This window comes from Astyanax mexicanus, chromosome 10 (assembly GCF_023375975.1).
Source record: "Astyanax mexicanus isolate ESR-SI-001 chromosome 10, AstMex3_surface, whole genome shotgun sequence".
NCBI lineage: Eukaryota > Metazoa > Chordata > Actinopteri > Characiformes > Acestrorhamphidae > Astyanax > Astyanax mexicanus.
The window spans coordinates 40778504-40791216 of NC_064417.1; the positions used below are offsets into that span (position 1 = coordinate 40778504).

The 12713-nt window shown below is 33.3% G+C and overlaps 1 protein-coding gene and 1 long non-coding RNA gene across 4 annotated transcripts in view; one reads left to right on the forward strand and one right to left on the reverse strand.

The window, feature by feature from the left end:
- Positions 1-9066, reverse strand: part of LOC111195823 (uncharacterized) — an 825186-nt gene extending 816120 nt beyond the window's left edge. The window contains exons 1-5 of one of the 3 annotated variants that reach the window (XM_049484504.1): positions 8823-9063; positions 7960-8166; positions 6529-7752; positions 6349-6427; positions 5374-6262 (exon numbers count right to left, since the gene is read on the reverse strand). In XM_049484504.1, coding sequence (XP_049340461.1) covers positions 6108-6262; positions 6349-6427; positions 6529-7752; positions 7960-8166; positions 8823-8960 — 1803 coding nt within the window. In that variant the 5' untranslated portion in view covers positions 8961-9063 and the 3' untranslated portion in view covers positions 5374-6107. Of the gene's footprint in view, positions 1-5373; positions 6263-6348; positions 6428-6528; positions 7753-7959; positions 8167-8822 lie in introns of those variants that run through there. The other 2 variants (XM_049484501.1, XM_049484503.1) reach the window with 2 other exon arrangements.
- Positions 9067-10252: 1186 nt separating this feature from the next.
- On the forward strand, positions 10253-12336 carry LOC125804841 (uncharacterized). Its single transcript, XR_007441038.1, has 2 exons — positions 10253-10596; positions 12030-12336. It is a non-coding gene; the product is annotated as an uncharacterized LOC125804841 (long non-coding RNA).
- Positions 12337-12713: the final 377 nt, after the last annotated feature.

Below are 12713 nucleotides of genomic sequence, written 5' to 3' on the forward strand. Positions count from 1 at the left end.
AATAAAGCCAAGCTAGCTAATTACATTAAAGCTAGGCTGGCTAGTTAAAATAAAGCTAAGCTAGCTAGTTAAATAAAAGCTAGACTGGTTAGTTAAAATAAAGCTAAGCTAGCTAGTTAAATTAAAGCTAGGCTGGCTAGTTTAAATAAAGCTAAGCTAGCTAGTTACATTAAAGCTAGGCTGGCTAGTTAAAATAAAGCTAAGCTAGCTAGTTAAATTAAAGCTAGGCTGGTTAGTTAAAATAAAGCTAAGCTAGCTAGTTAAATTAAAGCTAGGCTGGTTAGTTAAAATAAAGCTAAGCTAGCTAGTTACATTAAAGCTAGGCTGGCTAGTTAAAATAAACCCAAGCTAGCTAGTTACATTAAAACTAGTCTGGCTAGTTAAAATAAAGCTAAGCTAGCTAGTTAAATTAAAGCTAGGCTGGTTAGTTAAGATAAAGCTAAGCTAGCTAGTTAAATTAAAGTTAGGCTGGTTAGTTAAAATAAAGCTAAGCTAGCTAGTTACATTAAAGCTAGGCTGGCTAGTTAAATTAAAGCATAGGTAGCTAGTTAACTTAAAGCTAAGCTAGCTAGTTACATTAAAGCTAGGCTAGCTAGTTACATTAAAGCAAAGGTAACTAGTTAACTTAAAGCTAGATTAGCTGGTAGCTAGGTTGGCTAGTTAAACTAAAGATAAAGTAGCTAGTTAACTTAAAGCTAGGTTAGCTAGTTAAACTATAGCTAAGGTAGCTAGTTATAACTCATAATTTAAATTGTGTTGACTAAGCAGTTTAGCAAGAATGTACACCTCACTATAATTTTTAAACTGCTTAAAAAAACTTAGCCTTATTATCAGCATGTGGATTCTTTAAACTGTGTTATGATGAGCTACTGTTTGAATTAAGGACTCACCTTGCCTGATTGTGTGGAGGTTTCTTTGGGTCAGAGTCAGTTATCCAGCTGGTTGACACAGTGCTCACTGCATTGGTCCCTCCGTCCAAGAAACAAGGGCAAACCATAACCTGTATATTCATTCAGTTCATTCAATCTGAGAGCCAATTTTAGCGTCTTTTCTCCTAACATCATCCAAAGCATAGTCCCGCCCTATCGCGCTGTAACTGCTGATACTTGTTTGTCTAAATCTTCTGCTCTTGCAGTCCAATCACAGAACGCTTTTTTCCCAGAGTTGCCAGGTTCGCGGTTATCCTGCCAAATTTGGCTTGTCTGAAAACTACGGGTACATTTTTGCTCAGTCTTCAAACTGAAAAGGTAACAATTATGATTTAAGGAGAGGGAGGGTATTTTCAGCAGGTTAAAACTGAGACACAGCACATTTACAGGAACTGTTGTATGTGGTGATTCACTCACACTGACCATAGCTAATGCTTTTTTTTTCTTGCAATTATTTAAAATGATTTTAAAAATGTAATACATTATTAGCAATATAATACAAATCAAAAGTGTAATACACCTAAATATAAGATTTTGGGCTAGGTCTGTGTAATGTATGTAGCATTTGGGGAAAAAAAATGTAATAACTTGTCAATCTTTGTTACATTCAAATTTTTAATATGCAAACATGAATATGACCGCTTTATTTAAGTAATTGTAGATGATGTAAATGTAAATGTATTTTGTTTATTGGGTTTTTAACTGTGGACCTTTATTGGCACATTCAGGATGTATTTTAAACCATGGTACGCGTTTGTCTCTTTTGTGAAATGCTTAACTAAGAAAGACACTAATAAATACAAAAAAAGCATTTGGTCTAAAAAAATATTGCAGTTTAGCAGTTTAGAGATTTGGTCTTTATTGCGGTATGTTTTTATATTTACCAATATATAGACATAAATGGTCCATGCATAAATTGTCATATAATAAACAATAGATGTCCTTTTTTCCATATATGAAAACGTATTATTTAATATATTGCACTATATTTTCCAATATATTGCCATTTATTATGTTTCATAAGGGATATTAGTTACATAGCACCAGAAAGTAAACAAATATACCAAATAATTCCTAAATATACTACATTGTTCCAAATATATCAAATTATTCCCAAATATTCTAAATTATTCCTAAATATATAGAATTATTAACATATATCAAGTACAAGCCGTTTATTCTGAACTAATTAAGAACTAATACAGCCATTATTAATCATTTCTACATAACAGACCACTAATTAAGCACCAATAACACTTAAACAGAAAGAAGCCAAGTAAGTAGTGAATAAATCATTTATAAATGTCTAATTTTGGCTTTGTTAAGCAAATAATAAGACATTAATAAGCGCCTAATTTGTGTTCCTTAAAATAAAGTGTTACCAATATAATTAAGCAATAGAACACGAGAGGGAGTGTGTCCTTTATACCTGTATGTGCACTGTAAGCCCGGATAAGTTGAATTTACTTACAAAAAAAATGAAGAAACCAGTTGCCTTAAAAAGTTAAGTAATGGGTAATAAAAATTTGAGTTAGCATAACTTAGAACATCAAGTTATTACAACTAAAGGTGAAGTTAATTTAACTTTTTTATATTTTGTTATACTGTAAGACCCGATAAGTGGAGTTTACTTAACTTTTTTTAAGGCAGCCAGATTTCTCATTTTTTTAAGCAATTGGAAACGAAAACTTGAGTTAGCATAAGTTAAAACAACTAAAGGGAAAAAAAAGACTTAAATCATTTGAGTTCAAACAACATATGGGTTTGCAGTGTATATGTGTCTATTTGAAGCATGAATTAAATAGATTAATAAATATCTATTATATGCCCTATTTTCTGATTTAAACCTTTTTTGACAGTCATCATTTTGAGATTATACAGAACAAAATCATGGTATTTGATTGCTTTTATTTATATTACTTTAAATTTTTTGTGTGATATTTAGAAGAAAATATGACCCAATAAACCAAGTTTTTTTTATATATATAAACAGTGCTGCGCAGATGTTTTTCTTGATTGTGAAAATACCATATTGTAATAGAACAGATGAACATAAATATAAATACAGTACAGCATATTTTATTTATACCCTAATGCTGAACTGAATTGTGAATGTATACGTAGCTAATTAGCTGTTGAGAAGATGGTGTTTAATAAGGTGCAATGCTGAAGTTTTTGATGCTTTATTTCACAAAAACTAGATTCTGCACATGCCCTTAAGCACAATCAAAAAAACCTTGTGTAAAGGTTTTAGCAGGCCCAGTAATATAAAACATATATCTTAAATTGTTTACATTTTAAGTAACAACCAAAAACTTTCTTTTGATCCAAAGCATTGAACTTCACAACTCCATCTGACCCGGCTTGCCTTTTCCCATCATCCCTAAGAAACCAACTGAATTCGATACTTAAAGAAGAAGCATTACCTCAAGCTGACCCAAAACATAGCACTGCATTTCATAATTAGCATTTAATTCATCAATGCATCACTCAAAAAATATATATTTTAGCTTTCATTTTTTCAGACACACAGAATCAATTTGATAGAAAAAAATATAATGTTACCTAAAGCACATGCATTTCTTATAACACACCATCAAACACTGCTGCCCTTGCTTTCATACCTCCTCTATTCCATACATACCTATATATCCATTCTCTTTCAAGTTCCAAACTAGACAGCCAACCATTCAATCATTCAAATCCCAAGCTTTAAATAGTAACTTCATAATATACTGTGATCATGCAATAGTACACAAAGTTCCCAGATACTAAGGTGATGTTAATACACCATTAATTATTATGCATAGATCAGGGCTGTCCAAACCTTCTCTAATAGACTTTCCACTCAGCAGAACAACCGCTCTTAAAAAGACAGTGCGGATTTCTGTTTGTATATGAGTAGACCACATAAAAACCCAGAGTTTACTGCAAAATGAGTTATAAAAGTGGTAGTTTTTATTATTCTAAAGTTTCCAGTCCTTTGGAGAAAGAAAAGACCGTTACTGGTTCAAATCACTATAATTCCTAAACAGTAATAGGTAGCAGTTTAAAATTTTATATGATGATTGTAAACACATTATAGCAAAATATAGAGCTGTCAAAACTTTTGTTCCATATAAATAGTTTATTTTATGTGTCTGAAAATAAAAAAAATAAATAGAAAATCTGAAAAGCGCCTAAAAATATTCCTGGTTTTTACCATATTTTGGCCATTACATGTTCAATTGAATAATTAAAATGGCTTAAATGAATTGTGTAAAGGCTTCTAAGTAATATTAATTCATAGAATTGACTCTAAATAATTTAATATTGGAGTGATAAGCCTTCAAATGTGAGTATGTAATTTCAGGCGGAAAATGGTAAAAATAGGCTTGGAGCTTGCAAAAAAAAAAAAAAAACATTTGCCAGCCTGGCCTGTTTAATTTTAAAATTTGCTCTTAAATGTGTTTGTTCTATATTTTTCAATTAAGAGTTTTGTTTGTCTATAAACACTTGAAATCCTCTTATTAACATTATGTGCTTAACAAACCAGTTTTGTGATTGTATATAGTAACCAGTTTTTTATATATAAACAATTAGATTAAACTGTTGCTCTTCACATATTGAGGAAAAAACAGTTAATGATTATTGTTTACTGTGTCTCTGCAGATTTTGATGAACAATAAAACATGTCATGCAGTACATGGCATTAAAAAATGCTTAACTACAGTGATTTAATACTGACTGGAAAATAAAGCAGGAAGCTATCATTCTGTTGTGAAAACACTAATGTAAATACAAACACAATACACATAATTATTTTTGTAAAGTGTGGTCAATACAACTATACACAAAAAAAATTACAGTATGCATGAGACATTTTTACAAATGAATGAACTATTTAGCTGCTGCCAGTTTTTTTATTAACAGTGATTTTTTTGTTTTTACAGTAATTTACTGTTAAGTTTCTGTCAGTTAGTTACTGTGATTTATAAATTATAGTTTAACTACTACCAGTTGTCTCTGACTGGCGTTACACCAGTTAGGTACTGTGATTTTATTTCATAGTGAATTATTTGTCAATTACTGCCAGTTTGTTACTGTAAATTTCATAGCACATTTTTTAACAGTGTGTATTTTGCATTTACAGTATATTTAAATATATTTATATTCAAATTCCTCCACATAGCTTTGTAATAATTGCAAATACTTTTTTTTTAATACATTGAGGAGCTACATAAAGATAATTGAGAAAAGAAAAAAAAAATAGTATATTTTGCTATATATTTGCAAAACAAGTTAATTTATTAAATATAAAGTTAATAAATTCTAAGGTATGTGGATATCGGGTTCAGTTATTTCAGTTACAAGTGCACAGCATCTGACACACAGTCAAATATGCATTTTTTACACAAATATTGGCATTTACTAGAGATAATAATAATAAAACCACTCACATTGCTGAAGATATGACAATGATGTTTTTTTATTTTTTTAATAATCATTGACAACAAAATGTGTTTGCCTCTGATTTCCTCTGCTTCTGCCATTATGCACTTTTAGCAACTGTTGTTGTTACAAGCATATTAAGATCCGGGTCCGAGCCCCTAGTGAGCGAGCAAGAGGCAACAGGGGCAAGGAAAAACTCCCTCAGAATCAGAGGAAGAAACCTTAAGAGGAACCACGGCTCAAAAGGGGGACCCATCCTCCTCTGGGCGACACCGGATTGCAAAACAAACAACAGCAGCATTTAAATCCTCCCTACTCTCATCTAATTTATCCTGGAGCGTACATAGATGCTCTCAGCCCTGAAATAACTAATGGATACAGTCCGAAATATAATCAATTAGATAATCCCAACATACCTAACCTTTTCCTCGGCAGAGCTTCAGACTACCTTTCTAAAGCTACTATGCCATCCTTAGTCTTTTATAATAATCTGCAATACCCAATTACCCAATCCTTTTACTTATAATTTGAACAAGACCCAATATACTTCCAATTTTCCCAATATACTTCCAATTTTCCCAATATACTTCCAATTTTCCTCTGGCAAGCTACATACCACCACCCTGGAGGGAGCTTGCCATACTATTCTAGAATACCTTTATTTTATTTTACATGAAACCATTTAGTAACACATAGGCAGATGCTGAGAAAATCAGAAGCAATTCTCTACATAAATGGATGCAAAAATTAGCCATCTAAAGGCTTTCTCTGTTTGCCAAAGACACTTGAGAAAGCCCTGGTAATTCTAGACCAGATGCACTTCTTCTTCTTTGGTGGAGAGCTGTCAGTTGAGTCATCCAGGGGTCTGGACAGCTCTTCCTGGATAGGTGCTAAACTCATCCCTGCAACAGAGGAAGAGACAAGATACAATGATATTGGTCTACATAAAATCTTTTTCTGGAAGACTTTAGAGAGACCATATACTTACCAGGTGAAACGCATCTTTCCTCAATGAAGGCTGAAGAAGGGTCCAAAACTGGTTCCACCTTTCTGGATCTTTTGAATATCTTTAAGTAAAACATATTAGATCATCAATAGTCTTCAAAGATGAAGTGCAGAAATATGTAGAATAAACGCGTGAGTATCAGAATATATTTACATCAAATACCTTGGGCATCCTGATTTTGAAGAACGTCTTCTTCTTTTTTGGAATCTGATCTGCTGAGTAAAGTGACTCAAAGACAAACATCCTGAAAAATTCAGGATCTGCACTAATGGGGCCACAAAATATTTCTTTGTCCAGTCCTGCTGTGTCTTTGAGTGTCCGGATGTTCATGTACTCCAGGTGTTCCCTCAGAGATTCCAGGAATTCTTTCGCTTCATCTGATCTTTGAACATCTTTCGCTAATTTGCGGGACAAGCACTTTTCGTATCTTCGAAGGATGCTCTTCACCACCTGTTTGGAGCCGCTCAGGAGGGTAGATGTCAGATAAGCGAGCTCATCGACAGAAAAGCTCTGCTCAGACCTCGCAGTGAAGCTTGTCTGCAAAGCCTTCTTGAGTATGGTTCGAGCAATTGTCTGCAATTGTTTAGACACCAGCTTGACCTGTGATTCGTACAGATCTGGGTCAACAGAGGGGTCAGCTATCTCTTCAGAAAGGGCTGTGGCTAATTCACAAGTCAGCTGGGCCACCAGTTCTAAAGATGCTGACTGTGTGCAATATTTTATCTTTGCACAAGCTTCTGGAGAGAAACTCAGGGGCGAGCAAGATTCAACAAATTCTGTCGTCTCTTTAAAGATGACGTCACTGATCAACTCTGAGGCATCGGCCTGAAGAGTTTTCCAGAATCGCTCAAACGGTTCACAGTCTTTTATCTTTGCCTTGTCCGAGCAGATGTTACTGAGGCAGCTTATGAAAATTGTCTCCAGGATAATTTCACCTGGATGTTCTTCACTAGAAGAAAGATCCTCAAGGGACAGGTCAATTTCTTTAGTTTCTGGGGTTCCTGTTTCACTAGTGGACTGACTTGAGAAATCCTTAATTTTATCAGCCACAGCCTGAATGAAGTCACACTGCGATGTATCTAAATCAATTCTGCATGCATCAGCTGACGTCCCCTCACTGCAGATGCTCAACAAGGTCTCAAAGTAGGAGCTCAGAGCCTCCAATACAATAAGGGACAAACAGGTGTCTACCGCACTGAAGATTTCTACAGGGGACACCAGGGAGGCACCAATCCACTCAGACACTGTGCATAGATGCCAGTACTCCCGCATTTTGTTTGCTGTGGAAATAACTAGTTCCGAAGCCAATTCCTGGCTGGCACTTCTGGGTGGAGTACTGCTCCAGGATGATGTGGAGTCACACAGGTGAGAAAGAATGTAAGTGACCTATAGAAACAATAATACAAGCACAGATCAGACGTCTTAACCATCTTAGTATGAATATGAATGCTTACTTTATTATCAACATTACTTTCATTATTTTATCATAGAACACTGATGTTGTACTGTTTACACTGTGACAATATTGTGGAATAATGGGAAATAAAAGGAGCAATCAATGAACGAAACCAAGCTATAACTATAGCACCTTACCTGAGTCATCACATTTTCCAGTATATCGGTGGTAATGGTTTTGGTGGTCTTTAAAGACACAACATCCTCTATGCTCTGTTGCAGTTCCTTCAACATGAATGTCCTAACTTCATCATGGATTTTGCTGAAAAAAGAACTCTTGATGTTGTATAGGGCCTTACGGTCCTTAACAACAGATGCTGTGCAGCTCTCCTCTACAGAACAGGTCTGTTGGGGAAAACAACAAGATTTATCAATACTCATCTGTTAAAAAAAGGATAAACAGTGCATTGTTAGTAAGCTGTTCATTTTTGGCTTTTCTAACTACCATCCATTAACTACCATTTTCCTTACACTGAATTAATAAGCTGTGTTCCATTCCCCAGGGACCCTAAGCAGTGCACTTCTATTCAATACACATTAATCATGTTATTTTTGGCTATGGAAACTTTAGTATAGTTAAATTCCATCATTCAGAATGTCCCAAACTGCCATGTCGACAGCAATCTAGTATCAGCAACTAGCAAACTAATGAACTGAAGTGCAGCCATATATCATATTATGCATGTAATATCGGGATGTATGGGAGTTTATGGGTATATAGCAGGTTTGTGTCATGTTTTTGTGATGTTTTGTGATGAGTTCCAGCGGATTAAACCCCCGATGTACACAGTGACATCACATCCTGTGTAGTGATGAACTATTCACTAGTCGTTTTGAGAACCCTGACACAATTATATATACATATATCATACTGATCATCTAGCTAGCTAGCAAGCATTTCTCTAAACTTGGTCATTAAATTAACTCAGTTCCACTCTTACAGGCGTCTAAAACTCCTGTTCTCCTCGTTTAGTTCTGATTCTAGTTATTTAGTTACTCACATGCATGGTTTTGCGATCCATCGGAAGATCTGAGAAGTACAGTAAAGAAATCTGCTGCTGCTCTATCTGGTGCTTCTCAGTGGAATGATGACCAGTAAGTTCGGTTAGTTCTTTTATGCACCGGACTGATGATGTCATAGAATTCCGTGTAAGAAGCCACACCCCCTAGTTACCGTTGCTAGGTGGATAGAGCAGAAGGGTGCATGTTCTATTGCTGCTAATATAGAGAGTGGAGCTCTCAGATTAAGAGCAAAGAAACAAAATAAATGCCAGTAAATTAAACTAATTAATACACTAATTAGTTTACTACTAATTACTAATTTACTACTAATAATTCATTTATTGTAGTTTAGTTACTTATAGGTAACACTTTATTTTACGGAACACAAATTAGGTGCTTATTAATGTCTCATTATTTGCTTAACAAAGCCATGTATTAGTTCTTAATTAGTTCAGAATAAACGGCTTGTATTCTTGGGAATAATTTGATATATCTTAATAATTCTATATATTTAGGAATAATTTAGAATATTTGGGAATAATTTGATATATTTGGAACAATTTAGTATATTTAGGAATTATTTGGTATATTTGTTTACTTTCTGGTGCTATGTAACTAATATCCCTTACGAAACATAATAAATGGAAATATATTGGAAAATATAGTGCAATATATTAAATAATAAGTTTTCATATATGGAAAAAAGGACATATATTGTTTAATATATGACAATTAATGCATGGACCATTTATGTCTATATATTGGTAAATATAAAAACATACCACAATGAAGACAAAATCTCTAAACTGCTAAACTGCAATATTTTTTTAGACCAAATGCTTTTTTTGTATTTATTAGTGTCTTTCTTAGTTAAGCATTTCACAAAAGAGACAAAAGTGTACCATGGTTTAAAATACATCCTGAATGTGCCAGTAAAGGTCCACAGTTACAAACCCAATAAACAAAATACATTTACATTTACATCATCTACAATTACTTAAATAAAGCGGTCATATTGTTTGCATATTAAGCATTTTAATGTAACAAAGATTGACAAGTTATTACAGTTTATTTTTTTGCCCAAATGCTACATACATTAGACAGACCTAGCCCAAAATCTTATATTTAGGTGTATTACACTTATACAGTCTATTAATTTTACTTTGTGATTTTATCATTAATTTTGTGTATAAGGACACACAAATATTATTATATTATATTATATTTGATTTTTATTATATTGCTAATAACGTATTACATTTTTAAAATCATTTTAAATAATTGCAAGAAAAAAAAGCATTAGCTATGGTCAGTGTGAGTGAATCACCACATACAACAGTTCCTGTAAATGTGCTGTCTCAGTTGTAACCTGCTGAAAATACCATCCCTCTCCTTAAATCATAATTGTTACATTTTCAGTTTGAAGATTGTACCTGTGGTTTTCAGACAAGCCAAATTTGGCAGGATAACCGCGAACCTGGCAACTCTGGGGAAAAGCGTTCTGTGATTGGACTGCAAGAGCAGAAGATTTAGACAAACAAGTATCAGCAGTTACAGCGCGATAGGGCGGGACTATGCTTTGGATGATGTTCGGAGAAAAGACGCTAAAATTGGCTCTCAGATTGAATGAACTGAATGAAATATACAGGTTATGGTTTGCGCTCGTTGCTTGGACGGAGGGACCAATGCAGTGAGCACTGTGTCAACCAGCTGGATAACTGACTCTGACCCAACAGAAACCTCCCCGCAGTCCTTCTAAAGTTATCTGGCAAGGTGAGTCCTTAATTTAAACAGTAGCTCATCATAACACAGTTTAAAGAATCCCCATGCTGATAATAAGGCTACGTTTTTTTTAAGCAGTTTAAAAATTATAGTGAGGTGTACCTTCTTGCTAAACTGCTTAGTCAACACAATTTAAGTTATGAGTTATAACTAGCTACCTTAGCTTTAGTTTAACTAGATAACCTAGCTTTAAGTTAACTAGATACTTTATCTTTAGTTTAACCAGCCAACCTAGCTACCAGCTAACCTAGCTTTAAGTTAACTAGCTACCTTTGCTTTAATTTAACTAGCCAGCCTAGCTTTAATGTAACTAGCTAGCTTAGCTTTAAGTTAACTAGCCAGCCTAGCTTTAATGTAACTAGCTAGCTTAGCTTTATTTTAACTAACCAGCCTAACTTTAATTTAACTAGCTAGCTTAGCTTTGTTTTAACTAGCTAAACTAACTTTAATTTAACTAGCTAACCTAGCTTTAATTTAACTAGCTAAGCAAGCTTTAATTAAACTAGCTAACCAAGCTTTAATTTAACTAGCTAACCAAGCTTTAATTTAACTATCTAACCTAACTTTAATTTAACTAGCTAACCAAGCTTTAATTTAACTATCTAACCTAACTTTAATTTAACTAGCTAACCAAGCTTTAATTTAACTATCTAACCTAACTTTAATTTAACTAGCTAACCAAGCTTTAATTTAACTATCTAACCTAACTTTAATTTAACTAGCTAGCTTAGCTTTGTTTTAACTAGCTAAACTAACTTTAATTTAACTAGCTAACCTAGCTTTAATTTAACTAGCTAAGCAAGCTTTAATTAAACTAGCTAACCAAGCTTTAATTTAACTAGCTAACCAAGCTTTAATTTAACTATCTAACCTAACTTTAATTTAACTAGCTAACCAAGCTTTAATTTAACTATCTAACCTAACTTTAATTTAACTAGCTAACCAAGCTTTAATTTAACTATCTAACCTAACTTTAATTTAACTAGCTAACCAAGCTTTAATTTAACTATCTAACCTAACTTTAATTTAACTAGCTAAACTATCTAGTCTAATCTAGTCTATCTTTAATTTTGGATTTATTACTAGCTAACCTAGCTTTAATTTATAAGTTATAACTAGCTAACTTAGCTTTAAGTTAACTAGTTAGCTAGCTAAATTAGCTTTGAGATATGTTTTAATTAGCTAATCTAGCTATCTCACTTTATCCCATGAAATAGCTATGCTAATTTATTTTGTATTAAGGATTTAGCTGTACATTATTAAACTATCACAGTTCACCTTTAAATTAGGCTTGTTAGGGGTGGGTTCCGAATACTGAAACTTGTTTTTAATCTAAGAGTATTTGGACCCACTTGTAACTAAGTAGCATTGTGTTGCTGGTGGTCATTGTTTGTTTATTTATCATTTTCTTCCTTTGTTATAAGGTGAAACTGGGGAAGGAAGGCACCATCACTGTCTTAGCCCATTGTTGGAAGACTGCAAAAGCACAAGCTACAGCCAGTGGGACGGCACGAGTGCTACTGATGGAACTCTTTAATGTTGATGTTTTTCTGAACTTTAAGCATACCTTTATCTGTTTTTGTATTATACATATGGTAGTATATGGTAGTATATATTCTTGAATTTATAGTGAAGTGTATTGTTAAATATATAATAAAATAAATTGTGATATGTGTGGTAATAGATGGTATGTGTATTATTGATAGTAATATATTAAAATATATTCTTGAATGCATAGTGAAGTGTATTGTTCAAAATATAAAGTACAATATATAGTACATTGCAAAATATGTGAAAATAAGTGGTACATAATAATTGATGAGTCATGTTCATATGTTGCCATTGCTGTTACAGGTATTATTTTAGCTATATTGGTATCTGCACATTCGACCAGTCAGTCAGTCAATCTACATTTTAAATTTAACAGTTGAGAGTCTTAAACCAATAGAAAATAAAACTGCTTGAATTCAAAAGAGAATAAATGTGCTAAAATGTGTTTTCTGTTGTTTCATTAGGACAACTGCATTTTTGACATTCAACTTATGTAAATGGGAAGTCAAACTCACAGTTCTTTTTAGTGTCTAATTAGTGATGAACAGAACCTCACT